Source organism: Budorcas taxicolor, chromosome 10, assembly GCF_023091745.1.
Source record: "Budorcas taxicolor isolate Tak-1 chromosome 10, Takin1.1, whole genome shotgun sequence".
NCBI classification, from domain to species: Eukaryota; Metazoa; Chordata; class Mammalia; order Artiodactyla; family Bovidae; genus Budorcas; species Budorcas taxicolor.
The window spans coordinates 56,353,516-56,376,869 of NC_068919.1; the positions used below are offsets into that span (position 1 = coordinate 56,353,516).

The 23,354-nt window shown below is 39.6% G+C and overlaps 1 protein-coding gene across 1 annotated transcript in view; it reads left to right on the forward strand.

Moving 5' to 3' along the window:
* The window catches only part of MYO5A (myosin VA), a 137,172-nt gene extending 121,309 nt beyond the window's left edge, over positions 1–15,863 (forward strand). Inside the window, exons 35-42 of the mRNA XM_052647266.1 lie at positions 4,310–4,456; positions 6,492–6,646; positions 8,628–8,717; positions 10,304–10,454; positions 11,618–11,900; positions 13,147–13,321; positions 15,350–15,430; positions 15,711–15,863. Of these exons, the coding sequence (XP_052503226.1) occupies positions 4,310–4,456; positions 6,492–6,646; positions 8,628–8,717; positions 10,304–10,454; positions 11,618–11,900; positions 13,147–13,321; positions 15,350–15,430; positions 15,711–15,863 (1,235 nt within the window). The remainder of the gene's footprint in view (positions 1–4,309; positions 4,457–6,491; positions 6,647–8,627; positions 8,718–10,303; positions 10,455–11,617; positions 11,901–13,146; positions 13,322–15,349; positions 15,431–15,710) is intronic.
* Positions 15,864–23,354: the final 7,491 nt, after the last annotated feature.

Below are 23,354 nucleotides of genomic sequence, written 5' to 3' on the forward strand. Positions count from 1 at the left end.
TGGCTTTCTCAATGGATTGTGATCATTTTGAGCATGGTGAACATCTGTTATTTCCCCTTGTTTTCACAGCACCTAGCATATTGTCTGACCTGTCATAATCATTCCATTAATGTTTGTTGAATGTGTAAATAAGTGTCAGAAATATTTAGAACAGCAACATGGATATTTACTTTGAAGAGGATAATATTCCCTCCCATGTACAAATACTGAAATATTTGTTTAGATATCAGATAGATTACTTTATAGTCGTGTTTTATTATATAATCCTTTAGCATTATGTGATTCATCTATTAAAATTTTGAACCTCCAAATCACATACATGGGCTGTAATGTCTATTGGCAGAACTTTAAAAAACCTTTATTCAGAGAACCTTTCTGCACTTAACTCTGCATTAATTATATCATGAGATGATAATTAGACAGCAGCAGCTGCTGCTGCTAAGTCGCTTCAGTCGTGTCCAACTCTGTGCGACCCCATAGACGGCAGCCCACCAGGCTCCCCCGTCCCTGGGATTCTCCAGGCAAGAACACTGGAGTGGGTTGCCATTTCCTTCTCCAATGCTTGAAAGTGAAAAGTGAAAGTGAAGTCGCTCAGTCGTGTCTGACTCTTAGCGATCCCACGGACTGCAGCCCACCAGGCTCCTCTGTCCATGGGATTTTCCAGGCAAGAGTACTGGAGTGGGGTGCCATTGCCTTCTCCATAGACAGCAGAGTACCTGCTTAAAAGAAACTGATTTTAAGGGTATTAACTTGTAAAATTATTTTTTAAGCTCCTAATGATTCATTTACCATGTTAGTAACCTTTGATAAATAGAAAAATCACTTATTTTACATTTTTACATAGCTTTCTTTGATTTGTATATTTTTACTTAAAGGGATACCTGAGAATATTTCGTGATGTTAATGATTTTAAGCCATTATCAGTCAGAATTAAACCTCATCAGTTAAACTATCCTGCCAATTGTATTCTTAACTCTGTAACGACATTTGAGAAGGCAATTCATAGATTAAACAAAAAAGACATGACAGTCTTAAAAACTGAGCTAAATGATACACGGTCTACAGAATATGATGAAATTGGCTTATGTGTCTTGAGCACTTACTGAGTGCAGTGTCCTTCCCCTCCGCAAGGCAGAGCATAAAGGCTACAAGCTCTTCCCGCACCTTTGTCTCCTGTTGTCTTATCCCCATGGTGCGTAGAAAACACTGATAACTTTGTATAGCAAAGCACCTTCTAATAGCTAAAAGTTTTCTTATTTTTTCTAAATATATAATAATGTACTTAAATTCTTCTGGTTGAAAATAGCAAGACTTACCTCCTCCTATGGGCTATACTTAATTAAAAAGACATTTTTAGACACCATCTAAGACTTTTTTTAATGCCAACATGCCTAATTTTAGCAGAAATTATAAATTTAAATCAAGAGTGTTTCAAAGTTTGATGTGCTTTGTGCTACATTTTAATCCAGGAGTGGGTGTTCCATCTCAATTTTCATAAAGTCAGTGAATTTAGACCTAAAAGAATTACTTCATAGGAGACAGAGCTGAGACCCAGAAACGGTGACTTCCAAAGTCTCAGCCACTTAGTGGCCTAAGTGGAACTAGAATCCATGCCTCCTGAGAACCACTGACTTCTCTCCTTTGTGTTGTATTTCTCAACAGTCTTTCTTCTTATAGTAATTCATTTGACTGTCTCAGTTAAACCTGAGATCAAGGTCTTCCCTGTACCAAAAGTGAGGGGGAAAAAATCCTCCAATTTCCTTTCTTTTTCCAGGATAAAAAGGTCCAGGAATGTTTTTCTCTCAAGTATAAATAATCTAGATGATAGAAATAGGTATTGCTTCAGATCTTTCTAGAAAGATGTCTGTATTAGATGGAGCATTGGGCTAAATGACCCCCAGCATCCCTTGAGTCTTTAAAAACTGTGTGGTATTCTGGCTTCTCTCTTTCAGGCTTTATATTTTCCTGATACTACATAAGGGTTGACATTTTAATTAATATATGATTTGTTAAATAAATCAAGGTTATGTTGAGCTGATACCTATATTTTATCTGTATTTTTGTAAAGACTCTAATCTCTGACAAGAATTCAAAGACAGAGAAAATTTTAATGAAAACATGGCAGATTTTATCTCTGGCATTTTTGTACAGAACCGAGAATATCTTCTTTAGAGATATATGAAAGGAAAGTGAAGGTTTCTTTTAAAACATGTAATTTCTTAGTTAAAATATTCACTATATTTCATAAATTCTGAGGCAGACAACTTTTCACATTTTAACATCTGAAATTATGATGTATATTATAGCAGTTGTTAGGTTGTAGTTTAATTGGCAGTATTTTTCCTTCCTTGGTGTTATATAAAATAATACTTTATATTGTAATCAAATATGATAAAATTGGTAGGTTTAAAATGTTTTGAGTTATTCAGAGTCCACATATGTGCATTGTTCATAAACTTAATATCAATACATTGAATCTGTTGCCTTCCAGGTTCCCCTCATAGAATTGTTCCTGTGGCTCAAAGCAACTAGTTCATAGATGGCAGGGATTCTATTATTTTGTTTTACATACAGAACATATACAGGAGCTGTGAGGGCCATTGTATGCTGATTCTGAGATCCCCCTGGTGTTGTGTTTAAACTGTCTCCAGAAATAATTTATGTAAAACTAAATAGCTTGAATCTCATATCTCTTGTGAAGATGCATGCATTTTTCCGTTAGTCCTGTGGTTCCAGACTGTATCATACATCTGAAACACTAGGTTATGCAAGATGGCCGCAGCCCTGAGTTGTCCAGTTACAGTATGACGGCTCTTTAGATATCGTGATATTGATAGACGGTGGTGCTTTTCAGCGCTGATAGCCCCGATGTGTGATGCTGCAGCGTGAGGTGGACGAGGAGCCACCAGGCTCTCTGCCGCACGAGCAAGAGCGCTGGCAGGTATTGGTGTTCTCTTTGATAACCTTGTGCTGTGAAGCTGGCTTCCCAGAGCTAACACAGGAAATTGCCCAGAGTGACTAGAGAAGCACTACTGATACCTTGTGGACTCAGCAAGATAGAACTTTCTAATGCATCTGATCTGCATTTTGTTTGCCAATGGTCTCTGAATTCAAACTTAATCTGCACTTAAATAGATGTCTTAACTGCTGCTCTTCCTATAGATAAGAGAATTAAAAATGTGCTTGCTAGCATTTAGCTCCACAAACACTGTTGTAACTTGTGTTCCCTTGCATTTCCCAGATGAGGTGAAATTGGAGACTTTTAACCCCGAGTTATTTTCTCACAGCTGCCATCAACAATGGTGATTAGTTTTAACATCTGAAAGGGTTGTTCACCAGTGTTTGTACTTTTTTGGTTGCAACTTTGTGGTAGGATTTTTAACTTTACTACAAACAAACAAACAAAATGAATAAATTTAGGAAATTATTTTAATATTAAATACAGAGGCTTCCCCAGGTGGCCCAATGGTAAAGAATCCTCCTGGTAGTGCGGGAGATATGGGTTCAATCCCTGGGTCTGGAAGATCCCTTGGAAAAGGAAATGGCAACCCACTCCAGTATTCTTGCTTGGAAATCCCATGAACAGAGGAGCCTGGCAGACTATAGTCCGTGGGATCACAAAGAGGCAAACACAACTGAGCACACACAGACACAAACATATTAAATACAGGTTGTTTTATCTGCTCATGGTTTCTTCAAGGAATGAGGGATGCCTCTATAGAATATTGAATTTCCTTCTATGAAATAAAGTCAAATATATTTAGACATTTATGATTGATACTGATGAGTTAACTAAGAAGTGAAGTGAAGTAGCTCAGTCGTATCCGACTCTTTGCGAACCCGTGGACTGTAGCCTACCAGGCTCCTCCCTCCATGGGGTTCTCCAGGCAAGAATACTGGAGTGGGTTGCCATTTCCTTCTCCAGGGGATCTTCCCAACCCAGGGATAGAACCCAGGTCTCCCACATTGCAGGCAGACACTGTAACCTCTGAGCCAATTAAGCCACTTACTTTGGGGACATTTAATCTTATTACAAAATAAAATGTATTACAAAAAGATGCTTTTGAATCAAGTAAGATTCTTGATGTTGATAGTAATAAGTACTAGTTGTTGTCAGAGTGACATTAACATGTGATTTTACCATCTATCCATCCAGTTTTACCAAAAAAAATTATTTAAAGAAGGGGCAATGAAGTGGCAAATAGGGCAAGTTTCTGTTGTTACAGAGTTCACTTAAAATTAATAGGAACATGAAACCGCTCATCTTTTCTACCTGGAACACATTTTTCTTCTTTTGTTTCTAATGAAGTGGGCCAGATGGAGAACATATCGCCAGGACAGATCATTGATGAACCCATTCGTCCAGTCAACATTCCCAGGAAGGAAAAGGATTTCCAAGGAATGCTGGAATACAAGAAGGAGGATGAGCAAAAACTTGTGAAGAACCTGATTCTGGGCAAGTATTTCCTGTGTGAGATGAAGGGTCTTTCTGGTACGTGTCAGTGGTGGGAGAGATTAGTCACTCATTTATTACATATTCACACTGGTTTCTTTGGTCAGCCTTGCGTGCTGTGTGCAGGACTGCCGCAGCATTCTGACCCCATCATGGCTGTCAGTCACCCTCCAAGGACACCAGCGAGGACTGCCTATTAGGGTCACGTGAGGTCTTCTCAGCTCCTGTTGCCCGTTATAATAACCCAGGAAGCTTTTGAAAAGTGTTGATGTATGTTCCCCCCTGCAGACCAATTACATCAGAATGTCTAGAGGAAAGAACCTGGCCATGTCCCTAGTTCTTTTTTTTTTTTTTTTCGTCTCTCAAGGGATTCTGACGTGTAGCTAGCTGCAGTTGAACACCGCTGTCCTAGGCCATTTAAGTCCCTGAGTTTCTCTTGTTCCTTACTTCCCTAGGAAGGGTATATGGCTAAATATGTCAGGAAAAACAGTTTAATAGTAGGGAAGGAACAGAATTAAGGAAAAGATTCCAGCAGTGGCCAGAGAGGACTGACTGGACAATGGAGATGGGACTAGAAGAAGCCCTTCAGAGCAGCAGAAGGCCTTTGAGCCTGGGTATGAGCCCACTGGCTCTACAAGAAGCCTTTTTAGGGGAGCATGGGAAATAGTTCAGGAGTGTATGCAGCCCATAAGTTGTGAGCTCAAAACACTACAAGCCTCTCCTTTCAGCCTTTGCAGAACATTCCTCCCCCCAGGTGCCAAGGTGGCAGCAGTGTGATCGGCAGTGGTTTAATGTTCCTAGAGTTCAGGGTGTTAAACTTAGAACTGTATGTAGATGCAGAGGCGCTTAGGTTTCAGTGTGATCTTCATTTTGAGAAAATGGTAAGAAGCCACTGGTTTTTAAGCATAGAATTAAAAAAGATTCATTAATTCAATAAATGTTTGGGGCATTCCTACTGTGTGCTAAGCATTTTCTAGGTATTGGGTAATGAACAAAGTCTCTATTCTCAAAGAGTTTATATTCCATGGGGTGGGGGAGGTAGATAAAAACAAATAAGGGGGTGAGAAAAATAAACGGTGAAGGCAGGTGTACGAATTTATATAAAGTTGTTAGGAAAGGCCTCTTTGACGAGGTGATCTCCTTTGGACAGAGACCAAAGGAAGTAAGGAAGCAAGTCCTGCTGATAGCTGAGAAAAGAACATTCCAGACAGAAAGCCTGGGGGTGGGCACATGCCTGGCATCTTCACCAGCAACAAGGAGACCCATTTAATGGGGGAGCACAGTGAGCTGGAAAGGGGAGCAGGCCAGATCACACAGCCATGGTGAGGATTTCGGGTTTTACAAATGAATGAGATGAGAAGCTACTTGGAAGATTTTCACAACAAGAGTGACATGATCTGACTACATTTTCTTATAGAATTACTCTGGTTGTTATGTGGAAAGTGTACTACTGAGGAGCCAGGTGTGAGTCAGGGAGACCAGTTGGGAAGCTCTCACTGGGATCCAGGAGAAGATGGTGGTGGCCTAGACTAGGGGAGCTGGCAGAGAAGTAGCAGGATTGTTCTGGACATGTCTTATGTGTAGAGCCAACAGGATTTGTTGTTGATAGATTAGATGTGTGATGTGAGAAAAGAAAAGAAGACAAAGATGATGACAAGGTTTATATCCTGAGAAACTAGAAGGCACTGCCACTTATTGAAATGGGACAACTCCTGGAAGAGCAGGTTCCCTGGAGGATGGGCTTTGGGGGACAGGCCTGAGCAGAGATGTCAAAAGCTACTTGTTACATGAGCCTAGATTCAAAGGAAAAGTCAGGGCAGAAGATAGACATTTGAGAGTTGTCATTGTGTAAGCAACTAAGAATCTCGTGTCCCTACAGTCAAGAAATCCTCTATTCTAAAATAGGCTTTTTTAAAAACATGACCTATTTACCCTGAATGATTGAACTGTTACGTGAGAACTGTGCTTTTATATCTCAAAAAGTCTTATGAAGACTTTCAAAGTTATGTAAGACTGTTTTTCTTCTTTTCTTTTTTAGAGCTGAAGCCACGTGGTGTGGCAGTCAATTTGATTCCAGGGTTACCAGCGTATATCCTGTTTATGTGTGTTCGGCATGCTGACTACCTGAATGATGACCAGAAAGTAAGGTCGTTGCTAACATCAACAATTAACAGCATCAAGAAAGTACTGAAGGTTAGTTCATGTTCAGCAAATCTCTCATAATGAATATTAATGATGACAGGGTCTCTACAGAGGTATTTTTCCATCCTTAGACATGAGCTAAGTTGCCAATTGTGGCCACATTTTAGTCTTAACTGATACCTTCCATTATAAGAAATATTCATTATGTAATGTGTCTGTGTGCTTTCTTTCAAAACAGGGCTCAGATTAAATAATAATCAAAATTAATTCAATATACTTACATTTAGCTGTGAAGTAAACCAAATTTCTTCATAGAAATAGTCTGCTTTGAGGTCTTAGAACTAAATTAAAAATACTACTTAGTGAAGTTCATATATACAGGGAATATGATGCTATAGTTAAAATAGGTGTTTAAAATATTTAATGACTGAAACAACTTAGCAGCAGCAGCAGCAGCAGCCCATTCATATAAAAAGCTGTCTGATAAAATATTTAAAATTCTTTTCTGACTTTTCTTCCCATTATTCTCCAGCTCACTCCATAATTTTCCTTGTTACCTGAAATGCCTGGTTTCATGTGAGCAGCAACACATAGATACTAATCAGAGAGGAAACACTTGGAAAAGGCAGCGAAGTTACATAATAGAACAGAAAGCCCTACATAACTCAGTAATCACTGAGTCACGTTGCATAATCATCCTTTTGACAACCTAGAAAAACGGTGAACGTTATTCTTAGTTGTAACCATTTTTCAGTGCACAGTTCTGTGGCATTAAGTACATTCATATTGTTGTATAACCGTCACCATCATCATCTCCAGAACTTTTTCATCTTCCCCAGCTGAAACTGCGCCCATTAAACACTCTCCCCCAGCCCTGGTCATAACTTTTAAGGCCAGTTCTCAATCCCTACTGCACAGATACTCTATGTGGTTACATTCTGCAGTGGTTACTAAAGTGTGGAGTTTCTAAATATGTGAACATTCAAAAACTGATGAATGTCTTCTGAATGGAGCTCATGTAATTTCTGGTATTGATGGTATACTGCATCTGTTAGACTATGGATTTTACTACTTCTCAAGTTAACGCGTATGAAGACAGCAAAACCAAATCATGAAGTTTTCTCCCTCTCATCTTAATTACAAGAAGAAGTTTATCTAATTTGACTAATTACTGTACCAGATTGTTTAAAGATTTAAAATGAGTAGCTACTTGGGACTTTCCTGGTGGTTAAGACTTCCACTTTCCAATGGTTAAGAGTTCACCTTCCAATGCAGAGCATGTGGGTTTGATCCCTGGTCAGGGACCAAAGATCCCACATGCCTTGTAGTAGAAAAACCAAAACATAAAACAGAAGCAGTATTGTAATGAATTCAATAAAGACTTCAGAAAAAAATAAAATAATTTAAAAATGTAAAAAGCGTAGATTCTTGAACATAGCACTCTTTTGGAACATCCTTTTTTTAAATTGAAGTCCAATTGTCTCGTGTCCTGTTTTGATTTAGAGCTGTTGTTTGACATGTGGCCCAGGACTGATGAAAAGCCAGACTGTCCAGTGCTCTGCACAGGACTCCCTCCATCCCATGTCTGATTCGCTCCTCAGAAATTGTATCTTAATCACTGACAAGATTTTTAACCTAATCTGGGTTTTAGTGCTTCACAGTGCTTGTGATTCTCTTTTGTACCTTTAGTCCTTTCTTATTCCCTTCAGTAACCCCCAGGGAAGTAAGTTTGGGTAAGCTAGACTTGGTGAATTGTTTTCTGCCTAAAGGGACTAGTAAGCTAATATCAACGGAATGAATGGGCATCACTTTCTAATGGCAAGAAAACAGATGCCAAGCAAGGTAACAACTAATGAATTCAGTGGTTGAATTCTGTAGCAGCAACATGAGGCTTTACAACTGTAATGTGACTGATTTTTATAATTGTTGTTAACAGTAAGTGAAGGAAACGGGCCTTCTGGTATCGATTCAGTTTTTTCAGGCTTTTGTTTCCATAAGGAAAAAACTAATTTAGGCTTATTCTCTCTTTTAGAAAAGAGGTGATGATTTTGAAACCGTCTCCTTTTGGCTTTCCAACACATGCCGATTTTTGCACTGTTTAAAGCAGTACAGTGGAGAAGAGGTGAGAAAACCTTGATTACAAAACTGGCATGCTATACTTTATCTGAACTTTTTAAGGAAAAGATTTAAAGCACAAAATGTTTAGTCACTTGTTAATTTAGAAACCTGAATTCAGAAGTGGCTTGACAGCTTATAGGTCTATTTGACATTCATTATTTATGAAACTGACTTGGGAAGTGGCGTAGTTTCTTCGCTCTGAGAGTTGGTATTATGAGAAAGCACAGCAGAAATAAAATGAGCATTGGTCATTGAATAGTTATTGCACTGGAACTTTTTGTTAAGATGTGAAAATGGGGTTTTCAAGGATTGATATATGGAGCTGTTTAAAGAAATGAATCAATTTTAGCTTTCTATAATACATTAAAAGTGATCATGTTAAAAGATATCTCAAGACTTTTTCAAAAATATATTTTGCTTTTGCTTATAGTGATGTGTTCATCAATTAGTTGATAGACTTCCTGTTTCAAAACTACGTATTTATAATTATTATTTATTAATGGCTACATAGTATATATCAGACATCACCCACTATATATTATGTTGTTTAATTCTTACGTCTCTTTGAGGTCGGAATTCTAACCCAGTTTTACAGAGGAAAAAACTAAGGCTCAAAGCAGTTCATCACTTTGCCCACGTCCTCTCAGCCATAAGGAGCTGAGCTAGGATTTTGGGTCTGCCCACCTTCAAGAGCTTGTGCCCATAAATGCTGCCCTTCATGCCTCCCCATCCTTTGCTGTCAGGACAGGCAGAGAAGCTGAGCAGTGGCCACTTTCTGAGCACTCACAGGCTTGGAGCAGAAGACTGTCCTGGCTAATGATGGGAAATACAGTATGACTAAGACGTGGCGCCTGAGCAGGTGGGACTGACAGACCAGAATCCCTCAGAGGGCCTGTTAACTGTCCTGTCAGTCCCCAGTTCTAGACCATGTTGTCAAGTAAGTTGTAGAGAGGCAGATGCTTGAGTGTGGCCAGAATCCATCACGTAGACAAAAGTACCTGCCTGTACAGTTGGCTTTCCGTGTTACCACATACCATCAAAAGATTCCGTTCTAAGCTTGGACTGAGAAGCCTGTATGAATACCATAAAATATAATTAAGGAAAAATTTTTATTTATTCACCAGTCTCTGTAGAAATGACCAGTTTTAAGAAAATTATGTATGTCTTTCAGGTTCGGAATTTATAAATAAGACTCTTATTTAGTGAACTGAAGTTAAGAAATTGGTATTTTACATAATTTAGTGTTTGGCAGTAAACCAGCTGTTTCATAAGTGAAAACACTCATTAATTTTTTTTTTCAAATTGAGTTCCCCTATCTCATTTCATTGACATTGCTGGTGGAAAGGCTTAAATGCTAGACTGCCAAGTTTAGATATTATTCAAATGCTACTAAGAAGTGGAAGCAGGGATGTGATAGAAACAAACACGCAGAATTTGGGAAGGATTATCCTGGCACTTATGTGGAGGTTGGATGGGAACTCTTAGGACAAAGGTAAAAAAGAGCATGAGGATGTTGATCAAATGAGAGAGTTAAACAGACAGGAGACATTTTATTTCATGTTTGTCATTAACTCTGCATTATGGCTCTAGGGCTTTATGAAACACAACACCTCTCGCCAGAATGAACACTGCCTCACCAATTTTGACTTGGCTGAGTACCGGCAGGTGCTCAGTGACTTGGCAATTCAGATCTACCAGCAGCTCGTGCGGGTGTTAGAGAACATCCTTCAGCCAATGATCGGTAAGTCCAGGGCGTTGCTGACATCCAGGTCTGTCTCGTGGCACGTGTGTCAGAGCATGTATTCATGTGGAGGAGGTAACATAGTAAGACTCAGTCTCAAAATTAGCTGAGGAATCTCAGAACCGCAGCCATGACTAACTGGGGCACATCAAAATCCCTGCTTCTACGTGATGGAAATGGCAGGATCTATTAATAGTTTCCCTCTCTAATGTGTAATGCCTCTCTCTTAAGATTGGGTTATGCTTTATATCCAGCAACAGACCTCAGACCTTGTCCAGTTTTCAAAAACAAAAATACTTGAAATTTTCATCGAGGGCACTACTGCAGAGAACTTTCTAGGGACCCAGCTAAAACTAAAGAGACTAAGAAGGGTTTGCAGATTACCTGATAGGCTATAGTAACAGGGCTGGAAAGGTACCATGGCAACAAGAACAGGTCTCAGACACTCCATGCTGAGTTGTTCATCTCATGGCCCCTGTAGAATCATTAAAGGCAATTTGGTTTAAAGTTGCAGTTTCTCTTGGATGAGCAACTGATCAGCGTGTGTGTCTATGTATATGAGATTCCATGTACCTCTCTTTATATGTGTGCACTCACTCTGGGTATGTATGTACGTATCATGCTACCTATATTCCTTTGGGAAGTGTAGCAGGTGTGAAACTGGAATTAGAGGGCATGTAAAAATTGCAGGCTGCTGATTTTGTGCAAAGCTGTTGAGGGGAACTCAGGGCAAGGAAGGGCCCAGCTCTCCAGCCCCATGTGACTGCCCTCTCCCAAGACCACTGCCTGGTATCCTGCTTTTCTTACTACTTGATTTGTTTGCTTCTGAGGCTCGATATTACTGGAGAATACTTATCTTCTCCCTAATTGCCTCTCTCTTAAAAACCTCTCTCTCAAAAATCCTCCCAAGAAACTTTACACATGTGCTATTAAGACTACTGTTTCATATTTTAGAAAATAATCCATTAAAATTTCATGGTAAATTTTTGCATTTAAGGATAATTATTTCATTAAGTTTAAAATCCAGATGCGTTTTTACTTGTAGTTCCTCTCCCCTCTAGTTTGATGCTCAAATCATTTTCCTAAATTGTGTGTGTGTGCGTGTGCGTGTGCGTGTATTTCCATCAGAATCTTCTTCTTTGACCTATGAACTTCTCCCTTAGTCTCCGGAATGCTGGAGCATGAAACCATTCAGGGTGTCTCTGGGGTGAAGCCCACAGGGCTAAGAAAGCGAACCTCCAGCATCGCTGACGAGGGCACCTACACACTGGACTCCATCCTGCGGCAGCTCAACTCCTTCCACTCGGTCATGTGTCAGCACGGCATGGACCCCGAACTGATCAAGCAGGTGGTCAAGCAGATGTTCTACATCGTGGGGGCCGTCACCCTGAACAACCTCCTCTTGCGGAAGGACATGTGCTCCTGGAGTAAAGGCATGCAGATCAGGTGAGCGAACTCCAATACCCGTCATGGCCTTCTCGGGCTGCCTCACTGTGTGCTGGGCCTCACATGAAGCCCGGGCACCTGACGTCTGAAACCCCCCAGGTGAGCAGTAAGGGCAGACCAGGCACGGAGCCGCTTCCTCCTGCCTGACTGAGCTTCCTCCACTGTCATTCGTGGTTGCTCCCAGCGTGCCTTCAGCCACTGCTTGTTGGAACCCGGCTCCATGTAAAGTTAACTCATTTGAGGGAGTAAATCTTTTACTGATGTTTGAAGTATGCCCCTCTCAGTTTAAGAAAAGCTCCACTCAGTTTTGTCCAACTGCTCCTTAGCATTACCTTATTAACATAATAGAATTATTTTTTGGCAAATAATTTATTTTAAAACAGCTAGAAAATTCACCAAGAGAGGGGGAAAGTATTTCTCCTATAAAAGTCTATAGTTACTCAATCTTAGGAAATTTGACCTTCTTTCCAAATTTTCCGTTCTGTCTCGTGTTCACTGTAGACAGCAGTCAGACGGTAATGCCTTCCACTCAAGTCATTGAACGTATTTCTCTGCAAGCTCTGTTTATACCTGCAAGCCCCTCTGCCTGATGACTAAGTCCTGACTGTGGATGCTTTTATCCGACTCCTGTTTTGCAAACCACTCTTACTTGATTGGCCACCTCTTAAAACCTCAGCATCTGTCTAGTTTCTGTGTCTCTCTCCATATTTTCTGTTTGCCTCTTCCTCTGCCCCGACTTGCCCTTCTTGCCTACATCCCTAAACTTCCTCAGGCCACTACCTCCGTCATCCAGGCTCTTCTCTGAAAAGGGTCAGAGCACAGGGTCTAGGTGGGGATCTTATTATATCCACTAGCTTGGAGTTTGATGTAGAAACAGAGTAATTAGAGGATTATCAGTTCTCTCCTCTCAAGTTGTAAAAAGCTGGAAGATGTTTTCTGCTCTGCTGTTTAATAATGACACAACCATACTATGTGTTCTATTTTTTTTAAGCACACTTTATTTTATAACTTGCTATTATGGCTTCATTTCTGTCTTTCATTAAAGAGAATTATAGTCTCTAGAATAATACTCATATAATTATGATTATAAACCTGATTATTTATAGTGATAAATTTTTAAGCACAGCCAATGATTTAAAAAACAGAATTCAACCGAAATTCCTAACAAAGCCATGCACAGAAAAATTAAGACATTTATGATAACATTCGGTAAATTTGCATCCCCCTCAACCCTTTTTTGACATAGGTACAATGTCAGTCAATTAGAAGAATGGCTACGTGACAAGAATTTGATGAACAGTGGGGCTAAGGAAACCCTGGAGCCTCTCATTCAGGCTGCTCAGCTTTTGCAAGTGAAAAAGAAAACAGATGATGACGCAGAAGCCATTTGTTCCATGTGCAATGCTTTAACTACTGCCCAGGTAAGGTAACTTTCCCTATTATAAAATTCATCAAAGGTAACATTTAGGGAAGTCACGAAGGCTTCTAGCTATTGTTCTTGTCTCTGAGCTAACTTCATCAGTGTCAGAGATGATATATATCAATACTGTAGATCTTGAAGACAGGTGATTTTACCACAAGTTATATTTCAATATTGTCACACTCATGCACATACAACATTCAGTAAATATTTATCCATTCTCTACACTGTTCTGTGTAACGTACCAGCCACTCAGATAAAACCAGGAACAAGGCAAAGTTTCTGTTTTTATGGGGTATACATTCTATACATCCTATGGAGCTTGAACTCCAAAGAGTCTTGTATATTATTTAATAATTGAATGATTTTTTAGACTTATCTATTTAAGACAGATAATTCTCTTTTAATTGAAATGTAGTTGATGTATAATATGATGTTAGTCTCAGGTATACTACTCAGCGGTTTGACATTTGTATACATTATGAAATGATAACCATGATAAGTCTAGCAACCATATGTCCCCATATAAGATTATTATAATATTATAAACCATATTCCTTATATTGTAGATTGTATCCTCATGCTTTATTTACTTTATAACTAGAGGTTTGTACCTCTAATCCCTTCATCTATTTTGAACACCCCCATGTCCCTTCCCTCTGGCAACTGTTTGTTCTCAGTATCACTTAAGTTGTCCCAGAGGTCTCTTAAAACCATCCTTATTTCTTTTTATTCTTTTTTCTATAAAGTTTCAGTGATTTGATTTACACTACTGTCTTCCATCTCACATTCACTCCCTTGTATCATTTAGTCTACTGTTGATGCCTTCCAGTCTTTTTTAATTTCAGTTATTGTATTATTCAGCTTTTTCTGGTTCTGTATATTTTCTAACTCTTTGTGAATTCATCCCTACTTCCCCTGAGTACAGTGAGCATCTTTATGATCATAACCTTGTACTCTTTATCAGGTAGATTGCTCATCTCCACTTCATTAAGTACTTCTGAGGTTATGTCTCATCCCTTTGGTTGAAACATATTCCTGTCTTCTCATTTTTCCCCATTTTTTTTTCTTTTTTTCTATGCATTAAGTGAGCTGGTTACATTTCCCAATCTTAAAGAAGTGGCCTTATATAGGAAACATCCTGTGGGGCTCAGAAACATGCTGCCCTCTGGTTGCCAGAGTTCTGTGCCCAGGGGTACCCCCTGTGTGGGCTGTATAGGCCCTTCTGTTGTGACAGGGCCACAGTGGTTCTGCTGTGGGCTCCCTAGTGGGCAGGGTTGGCCCCTGGCCTGGTCAGCTGCCCCACCCTGCTCCCTTTGGTTTCTGCTGCCCCGTGTTTTGGTGGGACCAGCTCCTAGCACAGCTGGCCACAGGGCTAGGGAACCCCAGGGCTGGTGCTAGGCCCTTGGTAGGTGGTTAAGCCCTGAGCACTAATAAGCTAGTGGGAGGACTCCAGATGTTGCTGAGGATCCATAATTAATCATTCAGGGAAAGTCTTGAATTTAAGGCAGTGAAAAGATGGGAAGGGCATTGGAGGACAGTGGCCACAGCATGAGGCAAGGCACAGGCATAAACATGCCCACTCTTCTTTTACCTAGTTATTTTTGTGCTGACTTTTGGATTTTTTTTAAATGTTCATCACTTATCTCAAAACGTAGAAATCTTACATGGGCCTTACACATAGAATATATAAAGTAATTAGCTGAATACTCAGGACACTGATAACTGTTGTTACTTTGAGAGAATGAGAGCATGAGAGTGGGAGTACTTTTACTTTTCATGATTTTTCAAATTTATATTGCTTCTTAAAATGTACAGATATTATATTAATACACTCTTATTGTAAAAATTTAAATAATAAAGGTAAATGTGCCTTCAGAACAGCTCCCTCTCCCATCTTGTCCTAACCAAGCCCTGAGTAGAATTGAAAGCAATAGGCAAAGATCTTTTTCTTTTTCCTGATTAGAGGTACCTGGAATGTATGTATTTGATAATATGCTAAAAGTTTTGATCATTTTATTTCTCCCAGATTGTCAAAGTGTTGAATTTGTATACACCAGTTAATGAGTTTGAAGAAAGAGTTTCTGTGTCATTTATTCGTACTATACAGGTAAGATCTCCCAGGCTTCCTTTTGCTTCAGTTTACGAACACAGTCATTTGGATGGAAATTTTATAATTTATTGAAGGATAATGCAGTTTTTGTTATATTATTGTATCATTTTCATAGTGCATTAATTTTTTGATAATAACTTATTGAGGAAATGAAGTGATTTTAAAACAAATATAAACATTTGTCATTCATTGAGGGTTTTTGGTAGAATTTTGTCTAAAAAAATAAGTTTATAGATTCAAAGATTGATGTTCTGTTTTTTGTTTTTTTGTTTCTCAGATGCGTTTACGAGACAGGAAAGACTCTCCTCAACTACTCATGGATGCAAAACACATCTTTCCTGTCACCTTTCCTTTTAACCCCTCTTCCCTTGCGCTAGAAACTATCCAGATTCCAGCCAGCCTGGGCCTGGGATTCATATCACGGGTCTGAAAGTGATATCAAGGCAAATATTGACAATACATTTCTTGCCTGAAATAAGAACCTGTTATTTCAAGTGAGCTACTGAAAACACATTTTAAAAGATAGTACTTATTATCTCCCAAATAAGGGATTATTGACTAGAACTGCCCCTAGAATACTTTTCAGCATCTTGGAAAGAAAGATAGGTTCCTTTGTGCCGTGTTACCTTCATAACAACACTTGTCCTTGGTCAGTTAGGTGTCTGCCATTGACGTGCAGGTGAATGATGGAAGAAAACAAAAAAAAAAACGTGTCTTCAGCTGCCAGCATTTATTTTAAATCCTTATCACTGCATCTAAATGATATAAAAAACCTGAATTCCAGATATGAATATGAGCTGTTGTTAAGAAGGCACCATCAAGGAACCTCCTGTGTGCTAACCAGAAGAACTGAAAGAAAAATCACCACCGAGTACATATTATACCAGCTTAGGAATCAATTATGTTGATAATGTCAAACTGGAACAAACAAATAAACTGACATTATGTAAAGTAACTGGATAAGTAGCTCCCTTCTATGTGTCACTATGATGTAGAGATATTAAGAGAATGTTGGTTTGCTTAGAGCATGGAAGTCCGTTTGTACTGTAGTTTACTGAGCATTTTAAATTGCTGCTACATACTATGTTCTTTAAAATGTAAGCGATATTCATATTAGGCACTACAACAATAAGCTTCTCTTTTATCAACTCTGTTTACAGTCCAATCAGATTAGTTTTAACTGGATTACATGCACATATCTCCAGATTCACCTGCACAAGTAGCAGACACTGGGAAGTCATGTAGTGATATGACACAACGTTTGACATTTAGGGTTAGGACTAGGCAAAGTGGTTATCGTTGATGTCATTTATTCAGGATGTGTTATATTGATGTGCTCATTAACTTTCCCTGGGTGATATCACATCAGGGTACAGTGTTCTGTGAAGTGACTTATTTTTGGTTACCAGATCTGATTCCTGCAGTGCATATTTTCAACCCTGACAGGTTTTCTTTCTTTTTAATTTATTAAGAATTAATCTCACTATCTAGAGAGGATTGTCAGAACATTCGTGATTCAGGTCTTAAAATCTTGATTCTTTTATAAATTATGCAAAATAAAGTATATAATAAATAATTGATTCCATTTTTTAGGCTTTGCAACTTCTATAAATGTTCTCAGTACCACTAGATATTTTAAAGAGCATCATATTAGAAATACTTTGACCTATATAAAAATATAAGGAGATTGCTGAATTTTACAGAGGACTTGGTTTAATAAGATCCAGATTCTATAAGTTTTCATTCAGACATTCTAAGTAAACATATTCTCCATTTGTCCCACAAATCTTAAACAATAAATGTTTCAGATTGTACAAAAGCAAATTCTTAGCTTTCACTAGAAACTCTGGTTCAGAATTACAGTCATAGATTTGTATAAATTAACTGTTAGATAATCTATAAAATATGTGCAATATTATTAATGGAAGTAAAACATTTTCAAATCAGTGATAAAGATTGTTATTAAAAGATAAATACTGTCTGTTAACTTATTTGAGCCTCAAATTCCTCATTTATACAGTAAGAGTGTTAGACAGCCGGTTCCTAAGGTCCCTTCCACTTCTGAAGTTCTCTTCTTGGAGTGCTTGGACCACAGAGAAGTGAGCTGCAGGTATTCGGTAAGATAGCCTAGTGTTTGGAGCACGTTAATTTTGAGGGATGAATAAAATGTAAAATTATAGGTTTATGAAGCTATAATTTTCCTTAAATGTGCATGATTTATGGTCATGCTTTTAGAAATTTAGTTCAGGTAATTTTTATTGAATTGTGTGCTGCTGTATTCAGATTGGATACATTTATTCATTTGCAAAATCAGGCAAAAATGCTACTTCGGATTCTCTCAATTTTCCTGGATGTCAATGTGGTTTTCAATAACTTTTGAAACCACCTAGTTAGTACTGAATGCGTCAGAGTCTAAGAACATAGATGGGACTTGGGTGGGAAAGATGTCCCCTCAAATGCCACTGTGATTGTAGGCTCCCCTACTGAAACCCGGAAATCCTCCCAGGTCCTTTCCCAGGTTAGTCCTGTATAGCATGTTCCACACACACCCTGAGTCACGTCGGGTCTTCAGGCTCACGCTCTAGCTTCCACTGCCACTGCAGCCCTTGTCTTTCCCACAGACAGCTTGTATCCTGAGGCATGTCTAGTCTGGGCCTTTCTCTCTCTCCTGTCTCCCATCTTTCTGCTACAAAGAGCCTCCATTCTACAACCAAGCCACAGGCTCTCCTGTTCAGGGATGGCCGCACAAAGATTATGCTGTTTCAGGGCTCCAGCTTCCTCCAGGGCCTATCCAGAACCCCAGATGGGGCTCTGAATGAATTTCTCTTAGTGGCCTGAAGATCTTTAGTCGCAACAGAAATACCTTACAACCACAGAACTCCAAATCCTGGTAAGTCATTCTGTGTCCTAGTTTCTTGGAGATTCAACAATATTCTGCTGACTGTGGGTACCCTTGGCCTCTCTGAGGGCTTCTCACCTTTCCCTCTGTCCATTCACACTTTATTACCCAGCCTCAAACAAACCTCTGCCAGCCCTCTCCACCATCCATCCACTCACTTACCCATTCATTCTTTCCCTTCCTTCAGCCATGTCAGGCAGCCCCTCAACTGTCTTCTCACCTGCTCTGACTATGTTGAAGGCTGTGGGCGGAGTCAGTCCTCAGTTGTTCCGTAGACCTGCCTGAAGACTTCCCTTCAGGCCAATTTTTACATGAGTTCTTACTGTTCCCGCTTCTCTGCAGTACTTCTTAGCATTACCACTAATACGCTTGTTCATAATTCCAACATGACACACTATAGGAACTCAAAGAAAGAATTCTTTGAGAAAACAATTCACTGTCTCAATAGCCACTTCTCAATAGTCTCTTCCCCCACTCACTTTACATGGAGACTGAGCTCACACCTTGGAAAGCAAACCTGAAAACTTAGAAGCAGTTTCCCTTCTTGTACCTTCTCTCAGGTTAAGGTTTTGCTCTGCCTGAGAGAAACTGTAATGAAAGGGAAAGATGAGCATGGGGTAAAATCCATGACATGTAGCTTCATGGTTCCTTCTGAAGGTGTGAAAATTCCCCGTGCACCTGACACTTCTTTCCTCGATTGCAAAGGTACAAAAATATGTATTCCAAAGCCAACTGAGGAGATTTGGGGATTTGGGTCAGTTTGTCTCGTTTGCTTTATTTCATTCCTTTCAATGGATAATTGAAAGTTGCCTCTTTCTGGGTAAGTGATTATGTATAATATAGATCAAAGCTTTTAGTAACACAGTTTAATAATTTATTTGATTAGAATTTCAGTATAGTGGTGGTTGTGAGAAATGTCTTCCCTGGTAACCCTAGGTGAAGGGGCGCTTGGCACCATCCTGAGATGTCCTCATATTCTCTCTCTCTTTTTCTCTTCCACACATACACAGTCTTCAGTAACTTCAACTGTTTAACATAAAACAAAGGAAAAATGTCACCCTTGAAGGTGGCCCTTCAGCCCTCCGAGTGAAAGGGCGTGTAGAAACAGCACCTTGTGTCTGGCCATGCTTGACTCCAGCTCACGTGCTCTGGTACCTCATTGTGTCCTCACAGCAGCCCTGGAAGGTAGGAGGGTCGCTACTGCCATCCTTGTGTGTATGGACACTTGAGACTGAGATAAGGCCAGTGACTTGCCTAACTAAGGCTGCCTAGGTTGCCTAAGCTGTGCCATCATCCCACACTAAGCAGTGGCAGTGAGAGCGCATGTGGGGCAGGAGACTTGAGAATGTCCCCAGGTTCCATTTTGTTCCTCCTGGTACCCGTGGGCTGCCCTGGCCTAGAGCACAAGGTGCTCTTTTTCTCTACCAGAGTTGGCTACTGCCCGATGGGAGGTGAATAAATGCTGAGAACCAAGTTCTTTGTGCTGATCACAGTGGGTGCCTTGTGCTTTTCTTCTTGTCATAGTTACCAACTATAACTGGGCTTCCCTTGTGGCCCAGCTGGTAAAGAATCTGCCTGCAATGCGGGAGACCTGGTTTGGGTAGATCGCCTGGATAAGGGAAAGGGTACCCACTCCAGTATTCTGGCCTGGAGAATTCCATGGACTGTATAGTCCATGGGGTTGCAAAAAGTTGGACATGATTGAGTGACTTTCACTTTCACCAACTATAACTATGTTTGGCTTTTGTAATAGATCAGTGCCCCACCCCGAGCCCCCGGAGGGTGCAGGACTCTGTTCTGGTCATTATTTAGTAGCAGGCTGTCCCAGCCTGACAGGAAATGGAGAGAGCCTCCCAACAGTTAAAAAGAAGGTCACTGTCAACACACAGCCCTCAAAGTCACTATGAGGGCCACCAGGTGAGCTAGCTGAGCAGCCTGGAGAGAACCTGTGGGGACAGGCCAAGTTCCTGGGTCCCTTCTGAGGGCTGTCTACCAGGCAGGCCATACACAAGTCTTTGTGTGTTTGAACATAGCAGTGTGTGCACGCTGCCAGTGTTGGCTTTGGAGCCAAGAGGTTAGGGAGGCACTGTGCCTGCCTAAGGGCATTGATTTCTTCTCAGGCTGTGCTGTGAGGGCCACCTTAACCCCCACTCCCTTCCCTCCTAGAGCTGCCTTAAGTTCTCTGGAACTCCTCCTCTGTCAAGGGAAGTCTTGCCTGGAAAGGTATCTTGCCCTGTTTCTCAAGGTGTGAGGGTGTGGGTGGGCGTGGCCTCCTTTCTTCCTTCCCATTCTGCATGACTCTCCCCTTCCGTTCCTTCTTCCTTTGCTCTCATTTCCAAACAGGTATTGGAACTCTGAGGCAGCAGCAACCTCAGAGCCAATGAAATGTAATCTTAGAGAGTGCTTCCTGAGTTTGGGGGCCTCTGTGTTACAAGTAAGCAAATGAACATATGAAAGAAATACAGAGATAATTTAGATTCTTGGTAATTCTTAAATGGCTTGTTTCCCACTGAACTCACATTTTCTTAGGCTAAAGGGTATAATTGTAAAACCTTTCATAGGCATTCATTAAAAATTTTTGTAAGAACTCTTTACCCATATCAAAACTGGAGTGAAAATAGGAAACAGTGCTATAATTCTAATTCGTTGTATTACCCTAAATTAAGTCAAACTGAGATTACAATAGATGTCTCAATTGATCAGAAACTGGAAAGCACTATGTAAAATATCTGCCAAAATACATTTTATACATTTTTTATTTTATAATTTGGTCTAGTTAAAATGCTCATTAGCTCAATTTAATGGGTGTTACTAGATTCATTAAGATGTCTATGAATACCATTTCCTCAGTATTGTAATGTTGCTTGAAATATTTGACGGAAAACATTTCTTTTTAGAAAAATGTTTTTTGAATTGAAGTTTGTATGTACAATTCAGTGCTTAGTAGGTCAGTATACATTTTCATGACATTTTTCAGAGTCAATAGTTTTAAATATCTTATTGTTATTATATGTTATAAAAACTTAGCCTACATTTCAGGCTCTCTACAACACTTGAGCCATTTAATTTTTCCAACATATGCTGAATTTTTCCTTCAAATGTGGATATATGTGTTATAATTTATGATCCTAATTGGGAATTTTTGTGGAACCCAGGAGTTATGTTGATTTTCTTGTGTCCTTGGAGAATTTAAGTTGCTCTAACAGTGTTGCATAGAAATGAGCTTATGACATTTAATATATTGTATTTTAATTACTAACTTCAATTGTCAACTTACTGTGAAATGGATAACTACCATGGCATTGAACATTGCAGTTTTTCTTTTTCCTTGTTGGTCTAGAAAAGAAATTCTACTTTGACCTACATGGAAAAACATGATCTAGTTAATCTTTGAAAAGTTCTTAGGTAAAATATTCCTCCATGAAAAAGGAAGCAAAAGTGCCGAGAAGTGAAAGGCATTATCAAACAACACTAGTTTTAAACTAAACCCACCCCAGCATATCTCACATGAAATTTTTAAAAATAAGTTAATAATGCACCTCATGTCAACAAAAGCCTTTGAAACATGGGTTTTCACTAGATATCACCTAGTGCTAAGATGAAAACCAAAACAATATCAGATAGACATTTATGCTCAAAATTTGTAGTTGTCTGATGTTGTACTTAGTAAATATGTGTCATTAATGCTGTATTCTCCTAGCTATTAAAGAAAATTGTTCAAATAAAGATATGGATGTAAAGGATTTTTGTTAGTGTCATAAATAAACCCACATCACATACACCAACATAGATCACATTTGGGGCCATGAAACACACCTATAAAATTTAAAAGACTAACACTAAAAATCAGTGACAGAAAGACAGCTGGAAAATCCCCAAATACTTGGAGATTAAACAAGTTCTAAATAAAACATGGGTCAAAGAAGAAATCTAGAGAAATTTTAAAATATTTTGAACTAAATATTAGTGAAAATACAGGTTAAAAATAAATCTATATACAAAAACAGAAACAGACTCATAGACAAAGAAAACAAACTTCAAAAAAAGAACAATTTCTGTTTCAGTTCAGTTCAGTAGCTCAGTCATGTCCAACTCTTCGTGACCCCATGAACCTCAGCATGCCAGGACTCCCTGTCCATCATCAGCTCCCGGAGTTCACTCAAACTCATGTCCATTGAGTCGGTGATGCCATCCAACCATCTCATTCTCTGTCGTCCCCTTCTCCTCTTGCCCTCAATCTTCCCAGCATCAGGGTCTTTTCAGATGAGTCAGTTCTTTGCATCAGGTGGCTAAGTATTTGAGTTTCAGCCTCAGCATCAGTACTTCCAGTGAACACCCAGGACCAATCTCCTTTAGGATGTACTGGTTGGATCTCCTTGCAGTCCAGTGGACTCTCAAGAGTCTTCTCCAACACCACAGTTCTAAAGCATCAATTCTTCAGTACTCAGCTTTCTGTATAGTCCAACTCTCACATCCATACATGACCACTGGAGAAACCATGGCCTTGACTAGACGGTCATGGAAAAAGCAAGAGAGTTCCAGAAAAACATCTATTTCTGCTTTATTGACTATACCAAAGCCTTTGACTGTGTGGATCACAATAAACTGTGGAAAATTCTGAAAGAGATGGGAATACCAGACCACCTAACCTGCCTCTTGAGAAATCTGTATGCAGGTCAGGAAGCAACAGTTAGAACTGGACATGGAACAGTGGACTGGTTCCAAATAGGAAAAGGAGTACATCAAGGCTGTATATTGTCACCCTGCTTATTGAACTTATATGCAGAGTACATCATGAGAAACGCTGGACTGGAAGAAACACAAGCTGGAATCAAGATTGCCAGGAGAAATAGCAATAACCTCAGATATGCAGATGACACCACCCTCATGGCAGAAAGTGAAGAGGAGCTAAAAAGCCTCTTGATGAAAGTGAAAGAGGAGAGTGAAAAAGTTGGCTTAAAGCTCAACATTCAGAAAACTAAGATCATGGCATCCGGTCCCATCACTTCATGGCAAATAGAT